This window comes from Zymoseptoria tritici, chromosome 8, assembly GCF_000219625.1.
Source record: "Zymoseptoria tritici IPO323 chromosome 8, whole genome shotgun sequence".
Classification (NCBI taxonomy): domain Eukaryota; kingdom Fungi; phylum Ascomycota; class Dothideomycetes; order Mycosphaerellales; family Mycosphaerellaceae; genus Zymoseptoria; species Zymoseptoria tritici.
This window is the reverse complement of record NC_018211.1, coordinates 214,346-232,806: the sequence shown is the minus strand read 5'-3', so window position 1 is coordinate 232,806 and position 18,461 is coordinate 214,346. Positions and strand designations below refer to the sequence as shown.

The 18,461-nt window shown below is 49.3% G+C and overlaps 5 protein-coding genes across 5 annotated transcripts; all 5 read left to right on the top strand.

Moving 5' to 3' along the window:
* Positions 1-704: 704 nt before the first annotated feature.
* On the top strand, positions 705-1,914 carry MYCGRDRAFT_105330 (uncharacterized protein; the record flags this gene model as incomplete). The annotated part of the gene is made up of 2 exons (XM_003850477.1): positions 705-924; positions 1,015-1,914. Coding segments are annotated over 2 exons (909 nt in total), but the record flags the coding sequence as incomplete, so codon positions are not given.
* Positions 1,915-4,700: 2,786 nt separating this feature from the next.
* On the top strand, positions 4,701-5,423 carry MYCGRDRAFT_94910 (uncharacterized protein; the record flags this gene model as incomplete). The annotated part of the gene is made up of 1 exon (XM_003850478.1): positions 4,701-5,423. The coding sequence occupies one exon, from the start codon at positions 4,701-4,703 to the stop codon at positions 5,421-5,423; it is 723 nt and encodes a 240-aa protein (XP_003850526.1).
* Positions 5,424-6,099: 676 nt separating this feature from the next.
* MYCGRDRAFT_94909 (uncharacterized protein) lies at positions 6,100-7,733 on the top strand (the record flags this gene model as incomplete). The annotated part of the gene is made up of 4 exons (XM_003850479.1): positions 6,100-6,686; positions 6,831-6,847; positions 7,217-7,307; positions 7,358-7,733. The coding sequence occupies 4 exons, from the start codon at positions 6,100-6,102 to the stop codon at positions 7,731-7,733; spliced, it is 1,071 nt and encodes a 356-aa protein (XP_003850527.1).
* Positions 7,734-9,737: 2,004 nt separating this feature from the next.
* Positions 9,738-11,078, top strand: MYCGRDRAFT_94908 (uncharacterized protein; the record flags this gene model as incomplete). The annotated part of the gene is made up of 1 exon (XM_003850480.1): positions 9,738-11,078. One exon carries the CDS (start codon positions 9,738-9,740, stop codon positions 11,076-11,078), a length of 1,341 nt encoding a protein of 446 aa, XP_003850528.1.
* A 3,605-nt stretch (positions 11,079-14,683) lies between these two features.
* On the top strand, positions 14,684-15,234 carry MYCGRDRAFT_81715 (uncharacterized protein; the record flags this gene model as incomplete). The annotated part of the gene is made up of 2 exons (XM_003850481.1): positions 14,684-15,060; positions 15,090-15,234. A coding segment is annotated over one exon (264 nt), but the record flags the coding sequence as incomplete, so codon positions are not given.
* Between the last annotated feature and the right edge of the window lie 3,227 nt (positions 15,235-18,461).

Below are 18,461 nucleotides of genomic sequence, written 5' to 3'. Positions count from 1 at the left end.
AGCTCAGGACAAGGATGCTCGGAGAACAAAGCCACGCTCCGGGCTGCTATTTTCGAAGGCCAAGAGCTCGTTGTCGCCACTTCAGAGCCACATGGCATTCGTAGTGGAGATATACCAGTTCTTGGCATCGAAGACGAAGCTAATCAGGGAGGGAGGTCCCAGCGGACAGCTCTCCGACAGCGTCGACTGAGGTGGGGCGGGTTTCAGATCGGGTCATGTGGCTGGCGTTGTGGAAAGGCTAAAGTAAGCATATGAGTGCCGCAAGTCGCACAGCATGGCGAAGAGGATACGACGTGTATCATGTTGACGCCACATCGACTTGACATGGCACCATGAGATCACTCTCGGTCGCACAATTGATGAAAGAGGCACAAAGAAAGTTGGCAGATGCAGCGGAATAGGCCGAGCGGGAAGGCGGGAAGGCTTGGAAAAGAAGGGACAAGGGTCAGGGTCAGGGTCAGGGCGACAAGCAGAAGGACGGGACGCGATTTGTTTGGTACGGGAATTGGATTGCATGTGCATACCGACGACGACGACATCCGCCCAAATTGATTGATACACACATCTTCCGATCAATTGTCTCAGCAATCCTCCGATCCATCTCTCCATACTCCACGACTCCCTCGCGCTCCTGCCGCATCGTGTCCAACGCCTTCCCCCGATCGCGACGCAACGGGCCAAACGGCTTCACACGCTGCACACCCTGGCCACTTCAGCGATCCATCAGGGGTGACGTCTGAATTGCTCCGAACTTCTGGCCGCTTCCTGAAATCAAGACTGCCCTTGGACTGCGACATCACCTGCGACATCACCATCACCACCGCACCCTCCTTCCACACCACCGCTCCACCTCGCCGTCGCCTGTCTCCACCACTGTCGTTACCGCCGGCGGCATCGCCTCGCTATCTCCGCCATGACCTCCGCGTGCGTATCTCCAAGCGCCTTCACCTCCATACCACGAGGGAAAAGCCTTTGCCAAGGCATCTTTTGAGCCTCACTGACTCCTGTCAACAGCATCGCCTCGCAATGGCGCTCTTTCTGGCACACCATGACCTCCAACGACCGCCACGCCGGCCCCGACTCTCCTTATCGCTCGAATAACCACCAACCCATATCGCAATCCCGATCCGCGCCTCTCTCCTCGAACAATAACAGCGCCCTCGAATCGAGAACAGACCTGGACCTCGAATCTGGTTCCGGCTTCGTCAGTCACAATGCCGCCGGCACGTCGAGTCCCACAGGATACGCGTCGCCTCGTCGACAAAGTCTGCAGAGACAGGGTTCGGCGCAAGACGGCAAGATGGATTCAGTCGGACAGGGCGAGATTCAAATGCAAAGCTTCAGCGATGGTCTGCCACCACCTCCGCCCGTCGCTCACTCCTGGAAGCGCATTGACCGGTGGTTGGAGGACAACTACGAAGAGGTGTTTGAGAACATGTGCCCGGGGGCCACGATCAACGATGTCAATGAGCTGGAGCACGAACTCGACTGCACACTTCCACAAGAAGTCCGCGAATCATTGCAGGTGCATGATGGTCAGGAAAGAGGCGGACGACCAACTGGTGTCATCTTCGGCTGCATGTTGTTGGACTGCGAGGAGATTGTGCAAGAGTGGAAGCAATGGCGGACGGTGAATGAGCAATACCTCAGCGAGACGCGCACATTTGAGATTCCACAGGCGCCGTTGAAGGCCTTCGCTGGGTCGTCATCATCCGCTGTCCCAGTCGCACAATCACAATCTTCAGGCAACCCACAATGGCGGACCGAGCTCCTCGACAAGCAGGACTCACAACCACCCAATGCCATCCAAAAAGCATACGCACACCCAGCATGGATCCCTCTAGCAAGAGATTGGGGCGGCAACAACATTGCCATTGATCTCGCGCCTGGTCCCGCTGGTCGCTGGGGTCAAGTCATCCTCATGGGCCGCGACTACGACTGCAAGTACGTGATTTCGCGGTCTTGGTCCGCCTTTCTGGCCACTCTCGGCGACGACATGCACACGGATAAATGGTTCATCGATGAGGATACGCTGGAGTTGAAGCTTCGCGAATTCAAGCAGCAGGGTGTAGAACCCGCATACATCGACATCCTCCGCTGGCGATCCGATCAGAAGTTTGGACGCCGGAGACCGAAGCGTCCGTTGAGAGTGAACAGCAGTCCATCCACCAACCAGAACGGCTTCTCTCCATACGGCTCGCCAACAAAAGAAGACCGAGGCCGTTCGCCGAATCGCTATTCGAATGGCAAAGCACCAGCACATCACGCTCCCAGTCCACGAGGCATCGTTGGCAGCCCTCTCGCCCGCGTCACGGAGGAAAGCGCACTGCCGTCCCAGAATCCGCTTACTGTTGACACAACGTTCGACCAATCGAGGTTGAATTCGAGTGACAAACTCATCCCCGGTATCGACACGCCCGGGAGTGCAAGACTTGGCAAGGGCGAAGGCTCGGTCGGAGCGAGTGAGGGAGTGGAGGAGAACCGTGTGCCGAATGGGATCCCGAAGAGTCGACTGGGGAACACGGTCTCGCCGAGTGATGGAGAGGGAGAGGAAGTTGTGGGTCTGGGATTGAAGGACGCGAAGGAGACGAAAGCTGGTGCTGAAGCGAGTGGGGAGATGCAAGATGTGGAGTTGGAGGGTGAGATGAGGGATGTGAAGATTTGAGGGAGAGGGACATCATCTGAGTGCTGGAGCATCTGAGGAGAGGACTGCATGCTCGCATTTGCAGCTCGCGCGCATGGCGTTTTGACTGAAGGCGGTGAGATCTGGATGGTCTTTCTTGCTCTGGCGCACGAGAAGATGGGAATCGATCAATCAATCATACTTTTAGCGGGTTGTTGTGCATTTTAGGAATATGGGATGTTGTACGATGACTGCATTTTCTCATCAGCCTCCTTGGCTTTTCCGCGAGGTATGTGTCTCTCTTCGTGGGGCGGAACAACTTCTAGGTCACACCCATGGACGGCGATCTTTTCCGGTGGCTGACTTGCACCTTTTCCTTGCTGCGTTGAAGAGCTTGGACTGGGACTGGGTTCGACGGGACGGCGCAGACGACACTGATGGCTCTCCGGGATCTCCATGCCCTCCTTTTGGGAGCTATCACCGACATGTTTAACGAACGGACGGGCCTTTGTGGATTCACCATATAGCGACGGCAAGGCCGCTGCTGACTCCTACGATATCATTGGAAGGTGCGCCGACTGCAGTACCCATGATGAAGTGCGATAGACACAGGCGCACCGAGCGACGATCAACATGCGTTCCCTTCCCGAGCCACTGAGTATAGGACGGATTACCACACGAGCCCCATTTGACGTTCTTCGCCGGACCGATCAACGGAATTGTGTGCTGAATCAGGTCGGCCGGAAGATGCGACGTCCATCGTCCTCGTTCAACGTCGTCGCCGTCAAGAGGAGAAGGGATGTGGTCCTTGATTACCGCGTGCTCGTGGCAGTAGACGGATGATACTTCTCAGACGCAGTAGCACTGGTGGAGCCACACATGTACCTCCGGATTGGATCATCGTGTCGGACTACGAGCCCGGCCTCCATCTCGGCTTAGATGATGACTATACAGAAGACTTTTCTGCGAGCAAGGAAACCATGGGCCGGCTCGTCACAAATCACGACTCCTCCGCCACGACAACACGAAGGAGGTATCCTGGGCTGGCTGGCTGGCTGGCGGATGTGAAAGAGCGGTTTGTTCGCTGAATCGATCATACGACGTTGCTGTACGCGTTTGCTGGGCCAGACAAAGCGTCTGTAGGCGTGTCACCTGGCTGTGGGGTGACCTGATCTTCTGCAATCTTCACGGAGGCGCTGTGGTATGCTTTTATACCCATCATTGAAGAAGCTGAAGTCTTCATATCCTTCGACATCAAGCTTTCACTACACCCAAACACGATTCTCATCATCAACCACGATTCTCGAACGAACCATCAACACAAAAGGAGATATGCAACCCTACAGAGGCGAAACGTCGCCTACCACAACCAACGGAACGGATCACCTCCCTTCCAACAGCCAGACTCGGCCTTTGGTCAAGCTCTTCCAATCTCTGGGACCTTTGGCGTTCGAGCTCCAATATATCATCAATTCGCAGACTCGACAAGGACATCTCGGCGAGCAAGGTTGGACCGCAGGACATCCGATCGAAGCGGACTTGCTGCGGTGGTGTGGGGAGGTCCAAGGGCAGGTCGAGGGATTGACGGATGCTTTGAGAGGGGTGGTGAGGGATGGCAGGGATGGCCTGAATTGAGGGCGACGATGCTGCGCTGAGGGTTTCTGGGTGCTTCGCGATTTCATTGGGAATATGCGTACGGGCGTTTGCCACGAGTTTATGGTCAGCGCCGATCGATGGATTGCTTCTTTGCTTCTTGCGAGCTCAGCCACGATCATCTGCTATAAAGGAAGTTTGCTCGGTCGTGGGTCATCATCAGCAGGTCAAGAACAGGTACGCACTGCAGCATGCCTTCAACGCAAGCAGTTTGCAATACGTGAGCTTGTGTCATTCGCCGGAGTAAGCTGACAGCTCGCAGTCTTCACGGTTGAGGTATTGAAGGTTTATATACTCTTCACAGGCCCCTTTTTGTCAACCATCTTTCTATTCCATTCAAACATCCCAACACTCAAAACACTTCTCAAGCATCTCGGCATATCGTCAAACTATCAAACCGACACCCAACAACCACTACTCAAACATGTCCACCTCCGAGCACAACAACATCCGACCTAGGTCCCGATCTCCACCAAACGATTTCTCCGACGTACCTCGTCAGAAGTTCGCGATCGGCGACCATGTGAAGTTTGTCGTGCATGACACGGCTAAGCAGGACACGACCGAGCAGGACAACCCCAAGCAAGATGCCGCTGAGCAGAAAACCGTCGAGCATGACATCAGCGAGCACAATGCCGCCGTACAAGGCACAGAAGAGGTCCGAATTCAACTCAGCGAGGTCGACCTAAGCGAGAAACCAAGCGCAGCAAGCACCCTCCTTCGATCTTGCCAGGCCCTGAAACTCCACCTCCGCCGCCTCATCGACCTCGACGACCGATATCGCGCTATCGAAAACCCATGGCACGGTCCGTCCAACCCGATGATCTTGGGCTGGGCCGTACAGACTCGATACCATGTGCAATCGGTGTTGACCACATTGGACCAGCACATAGGATCCTCACTGCGGGACAATGAAGTCGACCACTTTACTTTCTACCCGCGAGAGTCGGAGCTCACGACCCTGATCAGGGCCATCGAGCGGCTTGAAGTTCAGCCTGACCGACTCGTTGGGCTTGAGCAAGTGGAGAGCGCGCCGTGGACCACTGTCGTCTTGAGTCAGTTGCAGAGACAGCTTGAGGGATTGACTGTGAGATTGTTGGATCATATGGGACCGGTTGGCGGGAGGGATGGGCAGAGGGAGTGGTAGGTGGAGAGTGGTGGAGGGCATCATGAGTCCGCGGAGCGTTTGCGTTATGTAGTCGAGGCGGGAGACGAGTTTACCTTATGATTGCTATTGTGTGAGTTTCATAGCGGGTAATAATGTATTGTACGATCTTGACTTTCTCGTCTGTACTACGTGCTCTCTTGGTTCCAGACGGGTTCAGAAAGGTATGGTAGAAGGGTCTGATAACGATCGCCAGATAGTTTGAGGTTGTTGGTTTATAAGCAATCTGTTGCCCCTGAACTGCGGGACTATGACAGTAATGAACAAGTCTTGTAAGCACCTTGTCGACCAACGTAATGTCTGCTGTCCCTAGCAAGCATGGCCTGTTGATGGTTGACTGCCGCTTTAATTAAATAGATCTTTGCGAGGAATCTGGTGCGATTGTTTGCTACAACGTATGTCCTGATCAACAGACGATCGAAGTACTATACAATACGTGATCAAGCCACACTCACTGAAGTCGGGTGAGCGCTCCGCAGTATTCACTGTCGATGTTCCGACCCCTAATATACTTATGAATCTGATACTGTATGTATTCTTCTTCAACAACCCTTCCTACCCGGCTCAGACCAAGTGAACATATTAGAGCCTTCAACGCATACTTAACATTAAAAAATTCTGTCAAGTCTCCCAAACAAAGCATCTCAACAACACCAATATGTGCGGCGGCACTCAATTCCGACAAGACCTGGCCGTTGCTAGAATTCAGAACCAGCGTATCGACGCAGCCACACTCCTCATCCGATGCCTCCCGCTCCTACGTTACCATCTTCGACGACTTATCGACCTCGACGAGCGATCTCGTGTTCATAAGCTGCCCTTCGGCTACCCCACGAATACCTGGCTTGTGACCTGTAGTGCAGAGCTGCAAATTTTGGTCGAAGACTTGACTGAAAGGTTGGACACTCACCTGCCTCATCTGCCCGGCCTCTATGGGATGGACCCCGTCCAGGAGGTTGTGCCCATCAACGGCTTCAGAGATCCTTCTCCCTCTCCTGCCCAGAACTCTGATGCGCGGGATACAGAAGTTGCCCACTTTCTGCGGTCTCTCCAGCCGCTTGAGGACTCTGTTCAGCGTCTAGTGGATTTCGAGCAGCGACTCGGCGATTGCGGAGATTGGAGACGGGCTACGTACATGGCTGTCATGGGCTGGTGTGCGCTTCTGAGGGTCGAGTTGGAGAATTTCACTGGCATGTTGCTAGATCACATGGGACCTGTGGGAGGAAGGGATGGATTGAGGGACTGGTGAGTGGAAGGCGAGGCGGGAGATGTGGTTATGTAAAGCGTTCTGATGGTGCGGTCGAAATGTCAAAGGTTCGTTATTTATTCGCTATAAAAGTCCTCAAGATGATGGATTCCATTCTGCATACGCTAAGGTCCGTTCAACAGGCACACTGGATCGATAGGTATGCTAGATCGAAAGTCTGCTACTCAGACGCTCTCTTCAAGAGCTGACCTGAATGACGGCGGAGGTTTGCTTCAAGTTGAGCTACCACCGATCACCCCTGAGATCACACTATTCACCGAAACGAAATGCTGTACGCCATCATTTGTCACCGCAAGAACGTGCGAGCTTACCGCAGCCTTCACTGGTGTTGCCAGATTCCGGCTGCTATATATATCCTCGATGCAACCGCGGAGGCTTAACTCCTTTCCCTTACCTTCTTCACCCAAGCCAACAAAGCATCCTCACAGCCTTCGAAGAATCCTCACGATCGAGCAACTTAATTCAACGGTCAAAAACCATTCTCAAACATGTTCCCATCCAACAACAGTCGTGGGACAAGCCGCTCCAACAATCGCGGCGGCGCTCGCTCCGGCGGACAAACTGGGCGATCATCCAACACTTGAGGTCAACCTACAATGGTAGATGCCCTACGAAATAGAACCAACGATATCGTCCCTGCTAGCTACAGCGATGAAGAAGCCCAGGAGCTGCAGGACTACGGCTCCCGTCTGAGTGAACTCTTAGAACAGGTCTACCGGGACCAGGATGCAAATCCTCAGAGCGAGAGAGCACGAATGCAGATCGCTATATTGCATCACGAATGGGATCGGTTTTGCGAGCGGCTTCTAGCTTTGTACGGACTTCATGCGAGAGTGCAGGATGGAGAGGTTGTAGGGGAAGTGAGGGAAGCGGGAGCCGGACAAGGTGGACGTGGAGGTCAAAATGGCCGTGGAGGTCCGAGTGCCCGCGGCAGTCGAGGCGGTCACCGCGGTGCTGGTGGGATGAGTGGCATGCCAGGACCATTGTTTGACTTCGGTCGCACGGCTGGACCTGGGCGATGCTGATTGTTAATTGACGAGAGCGAAATTCACGGTCTGTGTGGACATAGATTAGTATGTGACCCGGTCGACCCTCAGGGATCACTTTACCCCTATTTCGGAGCTTGGGCGTGGCGCAATACAGCGAATGACGTTATATTACACAACTCACTCTGCGGTCGGGTGTTCGCGATGCATTATGATTCTGCGGTCCATCCTCGTCGAACAGCAAAGCGAGTGTGTAGGCCGAGAGCAGGAACAGGCAGAAGGTGAACCTTCATCACCTGACACTGGATCAGATGGTCGTATGGCGAGCGGAACATCGCACTTTTGAGCATTGGGTCGACAACACTCGATTGCCAATTCACCTATCGTCTCTGTCGCATAGACCGGTTGCTTAAAGACTTTCATTTGCCCCACGCGCTTCCAAAGAGCCTCCTTTCCGATGGAGTCGGTCTGGTGTTACACCCAGTCGACAGACTCCTGAAGCGTTGCTTAAAAAGACGGACTTGTCTCAATCGGCTCTTTGCTTTTGCTTATTGTGCGGCTCGGCCTATTCGCCAACGAAGTAAGTGCTTAATGTTTGCGGGAGATCGAAGACCCTCCGTGAGCTCACCAGACTCACCTTCTCCACCGTCATGGGCACAGGCTCAATATCGACGTCCTGCTTCATCGCATCCTCCCGCAATTTTTCTGGATGGGTAGTCGCATAAAGGAACGCATCGATGCCCCAGCTCTCCGCAAGTCAACGCCGATGCGATACGGCTGGGCACATGCGAGGATGTCAGCATTTTGCATTGCATCGTGGTGAGCTGGAGTTATGATATTGTGGGCTCCCTCTGCGATGACGTCGATATCCTGGATGCGTGTCTTCAACTTCTGATCTTTGGCGATGTCGGCGCTGATGCGGGACAGCTTAGCGTAGGTGAGGATGCCTGCTTTCCCTATAGATTCGTAGTCTCTTTTTGTAACGACATCCATGTCCCGCATAGCGTCTTCTTTCGAAAGGGATACTAATAAGGACCTTTTTAGAAAGCGTGTCTACAACTTCTAATCTTTAGCGATGTCGGCGCTAATGCGGGACAGCTTAGCGTAGGTAAGGATGCCTACTTTCCCTATAGATTCGTAGTCTCTTTTCGCAACGAGAACTAATAACCCGCATAGCGTCTTCTTTCGAAAAGTAATACAGACAAGGGCCTTTTCAGATATCGCTCGCCGCGCAGCACTCGTTGTTCGAGGTACGCTTTGTGTTCGGGTATGTCGCCGCTACAGATGTAGAGAAAGATTGAAAGTCCATATCCTGCCGGGCACATCGCTCTTAAAGCAGCAATACTTCGGGCTGCTCGATCCGGGAGGGCTTGGCCATTGCGTCGGTATGAGGGTGCCCCTCGATCTGTGATTGGGAAAGAGGTCTAGGGCCCCATAGATGTCAGCCCGATATCTTTGCTGCCAATGAAGAGGAGGATGTACCCGCTGTGATGTGCGCGAACCGCGTTGGAGAGGCGGATTCCTATGGACCGATTGACAATCAGCCGTTGGGTAATGTTCTTAACGTGTTAAAAGACCGACGCGGAGATTGAAGTGAAGGTTGCATGTGCGGATACGTGCATGTGAATGCAGGGTCCGAGCGGTCACCCCACTAGCGCCGTTTGTCTTCATACCTCCGCGTCAACTCGTACAACGAACTTCGACGAACACCAACTCACTAAGGAAAACATCAACCGCTCCATAGCAATCGGCACCATATCTAGCACCATCCACACTTGAACAACCTACCACCCTGCGCGCGTGTCTCGTACTACAAACCGCGAACCGGTCCATAGGAATCCGCCCTTATCCACCAGTCTCTGGACCACACCGCACAACAGACCGGCAACAGTCTTCAGCTCCTCGCAGGCCCCACGCCCTAATCGCGAAACATTCCTCCCTTACGACTTTCCTCCCTTACGGATACTCAATTCCGTCCAGTTAACGATTGCGCAGTGCAGACAGAGCCGGCCATCGAAAGCCAGCTACACAAGTTCCCGCACGATGCCGGCCCAGAACGGTGCAAAAGTGCTCGGCCGGGGAGCACAGATGGCCGCAGCATTCGGGAAACAATACTTTCGTAGCCCGCAACTCCCACCGGTTGATTGCTGTCTGGTGGTCGAGATGCTCGATGGACCGAGTGCGTGTCTGAAGGGCTGTGCTGAATCGGGCGTTCAGCTTCCGGACTTTCCGGAGAACGGATCCCCTGTCAATCATCCGATTCTCTCAACACCACACCTCAAGGAGTGGCGCAACTCTCTTCGAATCCTGCTTCATGTTGATGCCTACATGTTGTCCATTCGCTCCATCTCCCTCGTCGCCATTACCGAGGATAAGGAGAACACGAGCAAGGAAATCTTCAACCGCGATCTGGCCGAGATTCCCAGATCGGAAGTGGTGAATTTCTTTGCGGAACACAAGAATGCCTCGAGAGTTGAAGTTGTCGTCAAGATCAAGATCAACCAAATGAGCGGAGACCCACTGGAGAAGGTCCCTACGACCGTTCCCTTTAACAATGGATATATCGCGGTCGGGGAAAATGGTGTCGTCTTCAGTCCGCTACTTCAGAACTTGACCCCTGCGGAACAACCTTCACCCACGCCGGCCGTTCTCACCTCTCCGCCTGCTCAAGAGTCCACGCTTTACACAGCGCCATTCCCACATGTCATTTCCACTCCCGAAGCGCAAGCAAGCGTTGCGCATTCTGCAAGCATCTCCAAGTCCGACAGTCCGCACATCCCACATTCCGTGCACAAACTCGCACCTCATTCAGACCTACGCCCCTCTCTCGATCAGGCATCCGCACCAAAGCCGACGTCGCCTCCTATGCTGTCTTCGACACCGACCCAGCGCACGGAAATTGCATTGCCGCAGTCCGTCAAAGATGCACTCGCTGCAGCGCGGAACGTCTCTGCAGGCGGAGTTACCGTACCGATTCCCGACCCCGAGCTCTTGGAAGAGCTAGAGAAGTGGTTTTGGGGAACGCCCGAGCCAGACGCATTGCACGATATGGAGAGCGATTCGAATCTTCCCGAAAAGTTCACAGACCTCGACAAGACCGAAGACGCACGGCAGACCGCCAGGGCTGAAGCCACACGCTTTGCCCGTGCCAACAGGGTGGCTGAAGCAGCGGACATAGCAGCAGAGGAGGAAATCGAGGCGAATGTGGAGGATGAAGTTGTTATGGATAGCGAGGATGAAACTGATCAGTCGGATATCGCGGCGCGCTTGGAGCAGTTCGAGGAAGCTAGCATTGACGATTGGGACCTGTTGAAGGCGTTGACGGGAGTGGGTAATAACGAGGCGACGGATGAGAATGAGGATGAAATGGAGCTTGATCGCTAGGCTTAGAGCGATGACTGTTGAAAATAAGCTAAATTCCGGAAGGCGTTGGGCGTTGGTGCCATTTTCGGACTAGTGGATTTCTGAGCCGGCGTTGGTCGACGATCTTTTACCCGATTGGGACTAGCGCGGAATCGTACCGGCGTTGGTCGAAGATTCTAGGCGCACCTTACCCGATTCGGACTAGCGGCTACCCGATTATGACTAGCTCCTGTCTAGCTCGTCCTAATCGGGACTAGCTCAGAATCGTACCGGCGTTGGTCGAAAATTCTGGAAACTCTTCTTCTTCGAATTGTTTCTTTATCTCTCTACTAGTTTTGACAATTACGTTATCGATTACGCGTCCTACGTTATAGATTACGCGTCTAATTGACGCATACGCGTATACAGAAGCTTCTGGATAGCTAGTAAGAGGGCATATAAGGGTTAGAAACGTCCGTAGAATCGATAGCAAGCAATTAAACGATTTCTACCTCTTTTACCCCCTTGGCTATTTCTTGAACTTTTTCACAATAACTTGCTTTTTGCTAACGGGCAGATTTCGGCGTTGGAGTGGAGGAGGAGCATGCGTATAGAAGCGTTACAGTTTCCGACCTCTTTAGGCTGATCCTTAGGAGAGCCAAAATCAAAAGCGTTGTGTTGTAGTACTTCTCTCATACAGCAGGCTACCGATGTAGTCGTGGATCGACTACAAGGGGCACGCAACCCCTGCACTCCCCGCGGCTCCATCTTAGTCCTCCGCCCTTCGCTATCTAATTACTCTAATGTCTTCCCTCGAAGTATTATTCCTTGTTATTGCCCTCTTCCGCCTGTTAACCCGTGTCCGCCGACCTAGCACAACTAGCACTACTTATAACTACCGCACACTAAGACTACGTTTCCCTGGACGGCTTAGCAATAAGATCTCCTCTGCCTACCCTCGATATTTATCTAAGAGATCCGCCGACTCTAAATACACTGCCGCTTCCTAGGAGCATTATGCTTTAGTAACAGTACCGCCTACCTTAACTACATTATGCGCCTAGGATATTATCCACGGCACCACGAAGGCAAACACTAACAAGACGAGTCTATAGGGCGGCTGCGCTCTATCGATACCCTTGTACTGTAGCAAAATTGTCTTAGACGCCTTACTCTCGCTACTACTAGAGTATGTAAGGGTCGTCTTCTCGCACGCTTAAAAACTGTTGTCGGTTACTGCCGCTACAGATCTATGCCGAGGCCACACTAGTCCAGAACGAGCTTCGCTAGACACGCTAGACTAGTTGCTACTACGGCTAGACAGAAGTAAACCTATACCGTACCGTCTGAACTGTCGTACGCTGTCGCAGAGTGTCGCAGACTATCGTAATACTATTGTAATACTATCGTTACATATTTGCTTCGCTGTCTATTTGCCTTATATTCGCTATACATTTACCTAACATTCGCCTTACGCTCGCCTTATATGCGTTAAATATCTGCAGTAGACACGAATATAAGGCGAATATAAGGCGAATATTCGCATTATATATAGCGAACATAATAGCTATATTCGCTAATACTAAGACATAGGTTATTTGAGGCTAATATAAGGGCAACATCTACTATACAGGGTCGTAGTATATTAGACAGATTACGCGCTAATCTTTGTCTACAATTAATAGCCTACTTACGAGGCAGACGCTATAGATGTTTAAAATATACTCGGTTTATATAAGGCGAATATTAGAGAGATGTTCGTAAGGAGGAATATAAGCATAACCTTCGCATTGCGAATATGCCGCGCATGTTTTAATTATATTCCTAACCGCGAACATAAAGATTACATTCGCAAAAGCGAACATAAGGCGAACATAAGCATTGCCTTCGTAACTGCAAACATCGTCGCAAATATGCGGCAAACATAGGATTACACTTGCGACTGCGAATATATATATACCGAAAATAAGGGGTACATTAGCGTTGCGAATATAGAGTAAACATAAGGATTACACCTAAATATCTTTCTACTCTTATCTTAGATTAAGCCTTTAGCTTAAATATATTATCTAGAGTTATAGAGATAATACCTTAACTTATTAAGACTTTAATATAAGATCTAGAATCTTTAGCGCTAGAAGATTCTAGAGATCTAGTAAAAGTCTTATAACTTCCTAGCTTTAGGTTAAAATACATTATATATTGTTATTAACGTAATGTCTTAAATATCTAAGACTTTTAATATAAATCTAGAATCTTTATCCTTTAAAGATTCTTAAAATCTAATAAAAGTTTTATATTTTTTATCTTTATATGCCGTAATCCTCTATTGCTATTAATTTATAAGTCGCTCGTTCCTTTAGCCCTCGGTAAATAATACTAGCAACTATCTACTAGTATACTTTACTACTAGCCTGTCCGACAAATTCGAGCTACTTACTTTCCCCTCTCTACCTTGCTATTCTTTACTATCCTATTAAGGACGAGATTAAGCCGCGTAAGCTACCTTTACTACCTAGGCTACCTTCGCGTCCTATAGGTAGAGTTGTAGACTAGCTACCCTACATAGTTAGCTTACCTTTATATTTTCTACTACCTACTAACTACATTAAGCGCCGCGTCTATGCTGTAACCTTCGTATCTAGTATACTACGTATATACGACTACTACTATATATAATACGGCGTACGATTAAGCTACGCGAATCTCCTTTACCTCCTCTATTACCGAACCTTTATTACTATAGAGCCTTCGAGATACCTACTTCTACTATAACTCTATCTACTATGCTACCTAAGTAACAGACCTCGATTAAAGTAGCCTTCGTCCGGCGGAATACTAAGGCACTTATAATCTAGCACTTTATGTCTAAATCCGTAGTAGAGTAATATAAAGACGAGGTCTCTAATTACAATCGAGTCGACATCTCTTATATACTCTAAGAGGCCGAGAAATACTAAGGGAGGAAAGCACGGCTATTAGTACTATTAATTTATATAAAGGACGAGAGGCTCGCTAAAGCGCCTACTCTAAAAGTAAAGTCTATAGAGGAGGTTAATAACGCTCTCGCTCTACTTTAGGAGTAGGTACTAGACAATGTACGCGAAGAGCTAGATAAGGTAAAAAAGGAGCTACGTAAGGCAAAGGTAGCTAATAATACTCTTACAACTAATAATAACTAGTACGAAAAAGATTTAAAGCAGATCTGTATAGGATAACGCGTATATTAAGGTTACTAGTAGAGATAAGTATACCTTAGAACTAGTAGCTTAGAAAGCTACTAACGAGTAGCCTATATAAGAGAAGTAGGATCTAGTTAAGAAGCTCTAGACTACTAATAATAAAGTTAAGCGCCTTATAGAATAGGAGCAAGAGCTTAAGGGGGAGCTAGAATCCTATATTAGTTATAACGAGCTGCTTATAAAGGTAAAGAGGTCGGCGACGAGGAACACCTGTACGTGGTGCCGGCTACGAACCTGCGACGATACCGTCGTTGCAGAGCCAAGTTTCCTCCGGAGGATTGGAGAGGCCGTCGATCCCTCTTCCCTTACCAACACGACCTGGAGGCACGCCTCCCCTCGAAATACAAGCTACAACAGAACAACGGCACGATTCGAACGAATAGCCCTCTACGCTACAAACGAGAAGAAGAAGAAGAAGAAGAAGAAGAAGCAGTCCACTCTGCCCTATACGCGCACCTCCTCGAAATCCGAACCGAAATCGCACCTCGTGCACTTCAAAGAGCTAGAACAGTCGGTGGAATCTACAACTCTGCGATCAACCTGCGTAGCTGTATACGTTTGGAAGCGTTATGCAGTTCCACAAAGGCATATTGAGGACAAGAGAAGACAGCGAGTTGGACAGCTGCTTTGCATTCGAATTTTGCATTCGAATTTGCAGCGTGTGTGCGAAGCGGAAGGATCCGCTGAAAATTCTGCAAAAAGCTTGGCGCGAAAATTCTGCAGCCTGCAGACAACGACACTCGTTTGATTTCCTTTGTCTTGCGCTGTTTTGAAGTCCTTCGGCAGATTCTGCTTGCAGGTCCTGCCTTAGGCAGATTCTGCTTGCAGGTCCTGCCTTAGGCACGGGGTTTCCCCTAAGGTCAAAGAATACCGAAAGAATTTGATTGTAAATAGATCTACTGCCTTGCTTGCAAGGCCGTCCTACATAGTCTTGGACTCCGAAAGGACGTAAATGGAACAAACAAACAAACAAAACAAACAATATAAAGGTAAAGAACAGCCTTATAACGCAACTTACTAGTAGTATAGAAACTGCGAGCTAAAGGAGAATAATAAGCTTAGTAATAAGATAAAGCGCTCTATATCAGACTATACTATTATTGTTTATTAATTTATCGAGCTTACTACTAAGAGTCGAGCTACTTATTATAGGAAAGAGTATCCTTTAGGATTATAGGGTAATGTCTAGACGCTTCTTAGAGAGGCTTAGTCTATCTAGCTCTTCCCCGAAAGAGTCTAGTAGTATCTAGGAGCTTCCGAAATAGTACGACTAAGCTAAAGCTAGTAACTAAGTAATACTAGATCTTTTAAAACAGATCTAGGATCTCTAGGGTTCTAAGATTCTATAGCTAATATAAAAGATCTTAATACTTAAGTAATTACGCTAATAACGGTTTATAACGTATTATGCCTTATAAGCTAGTAAATCTAAATCTTTTAGAAATGTTCTAGAACCTCTAAGGGCTATAGATCCTAGGAAAAATCTAAGAGACTCTAGAATTTAAATTATTATAAGAATACTATTAATAATATTTTCTCCCTAAGAGCTTAGTAAATTAGAATCTTTTAGATATAGTCTAGAATCTCTAGATATCTAAGATCCTAAGTCTAAAAGAAAAGATCCTAATAGTATAGCTAATATGCGAATAACATAGGATAACGTATTCTACCTAAATACTTAGGTAATATAACTCTTATAAAGATATAAGATCCTAAAGGTATACTTTAAGATTCTAGAAGTTTAATTATTATTATAATAACTATAAATAACGTATTCTTTACTATAGTATAGTAAATCTAAATCTTTTAGAGATTTCTAAGGATCTCTAAGGGTAAAAGATCTAAAATCTAGACTAAAAGATCTAAAAAGCTTAGTAATTACGCTAATAACCCTAAATAACGTATTCGTCTATTATACTAAGGGAATCTAAATCTTCGAAAAGTTTTCTAGGATCTTAATAACTAAGAGATCCTACATCCGTTTTTAAAGATCCCAAATTCTATCTTATTATGCTAATAATATTAGATAACGTAATTAATGAGAGGGGTCTGTGCGTAAGGGCGTAATAACCGGATTCTTACCACTAGTGAGAACTTCATCCTGTTCATTCACGCCATGCTGGCCGTCACGTTTTGAATACCACTTCTTTCATCGATTGCGCGGTACTATTCGATTCCTTTCATCGACATTATTAGACACCCAAGTGTCTAGGCGCTCCGGATGCGGCGCTGTTGCGCAATAGCGCGTTGAAGGGTTGTTGTGATCTACGCTAACACTATGGCTGGAAACAAGGGTCTCGGGTTACGTAACTATAGAAGTTCAGACGAACTTTAAGAGCTAGACGGTAACTACGAGGACAGTAACAGCGACGAGGTACGCCCTTTACGACCGTCCCCTCTAAATAACAAAGAAAAGAGAAGACCAGGTAGACCACTACGGACGATAAACACCGGCAGCGCGATAAATAATACCCTCGATCTCCTTGCTATTGCGGCCGCGATAGAAAAAGGCGTTATGCTATCGCAAGCCTAGCATAACGCGTTAGTGCTGCAGGAACAACTAGCCGAGTTGGTGCATAAGAAAAAGCTGCGCGAGCAAGAGGCGATACGTGCTAAAGAAAAGCATAAGGCTAAGATAGACGCTTTGGCGCGTAGCAGAAGGAGTAGGAGCCGCACGCGCGGTGGTACACCGGACACAGACAGCGGTAAGTTCCCTAAGGAATACACACCCCTTCTTAACACCCTTAACGATATCGAGGGCAAATACATTAAAGAGATCTACAAGGACTCTTTCAAACTAGTTAACCTCTGCAAGCTTAGAGCTAGCCAATTTAGCTCGGCGGAAGGCACAGCGACTAACGACCGCTATAAGGCATTCTAACTTATTACCGGCGGCAAACAGTCCACTACGACCAACGCGAAGGTAGAGGATTACACCTATCCAAGCGTGTGGTTCGAGGGCTTTAACAACTACACCCACATTATAGCTACTTTCCACAGCAATCCTACACTAATTATAGCTATAATCCGATTCTAGAGCCTTATCGCCAAGCTTGTTAACCTCGGCTATAACTGGAAGAACATCGTCAGACGATTCGCGCTTCGCTCTTACAACCTTATTATCGACAGAGGCGTTACGAAACTGGACAATTGGCTCGCTGTTCACGAACACGCCTACCTTACGACGCACGTCTACAACATCGCGATGCTCGCTCGCACTACAGCACCACAAAAGAGAAGCCGATCCGACACGGACGGCGAACGCTTATTTCGAGCCGGACGAGAAAAAGCTAGCCTATAAGTCTGCAAGAACTACAACAGCAAAGGGTGTAAAGAACTATGCTGGGGAGGCTTTAAACACGTGTGCGACCGTTGTGCCGGCGACCACCCTGCCACGAAGTGCAATAAGGACTAAGGTAGTAGATTGCATTAAGAGTAATAGCACATGGCCGAACACACTCCTACCTTTCGATCTATGCATCTACAACACACCACTTCCTCGAGGGGTGTCGACACTTAGGCGCCACGCGTGGTCGTACCTTCTGCGCTATTATCCTTACCCTGGGCTGCTATATAAGATCGACCACATCTTGTACTTTGGTGCGGCAATTGGCTCTAAGGGAACCCTGCCAGACCGCTAATGCAAAAACTACAACATTATCGACAGCGCTAATATCGAGAGCAAGGTAGCCTTAGACCTCAAGTTAGGTCGCATTATAAGAACGCAACGAGCGGTCTGTTCACCGCTAGGGCAGGTCCCTAAACACGACAGCGGATTGCGACGGATACACGACCTGTTATACCTACGATTCCGCCGAGAGCGCTCGGTAAATAGCACTATTGCAGAGGTCTACGGCGCTATTGTCTACGACTCCTTCGAGGACGTTATCCTGCGAGTAATTAAAGCGGGATATAGCTGCACGATTATTAAAAAGGACGTGAAGGACGCCTTCCGAAACGTGCTAGTCGCGATACAAGACAGACGATTAATGGCCTTCTAATAGAACGATACTACCTTTGTCGAATGCTGCTTGCCCTTCGGCCTACGCACAGCTCTAGTGTTGTTTAACCTCTTCGCAGAGGCGCTCTACTAGATACTAGAACAACGACTTGGAGCGCCCCTCTACTACTACCTCGACGACTTCATCTTCGTAGTTACAACAGCCGCCGCAAGAGCGTCGGT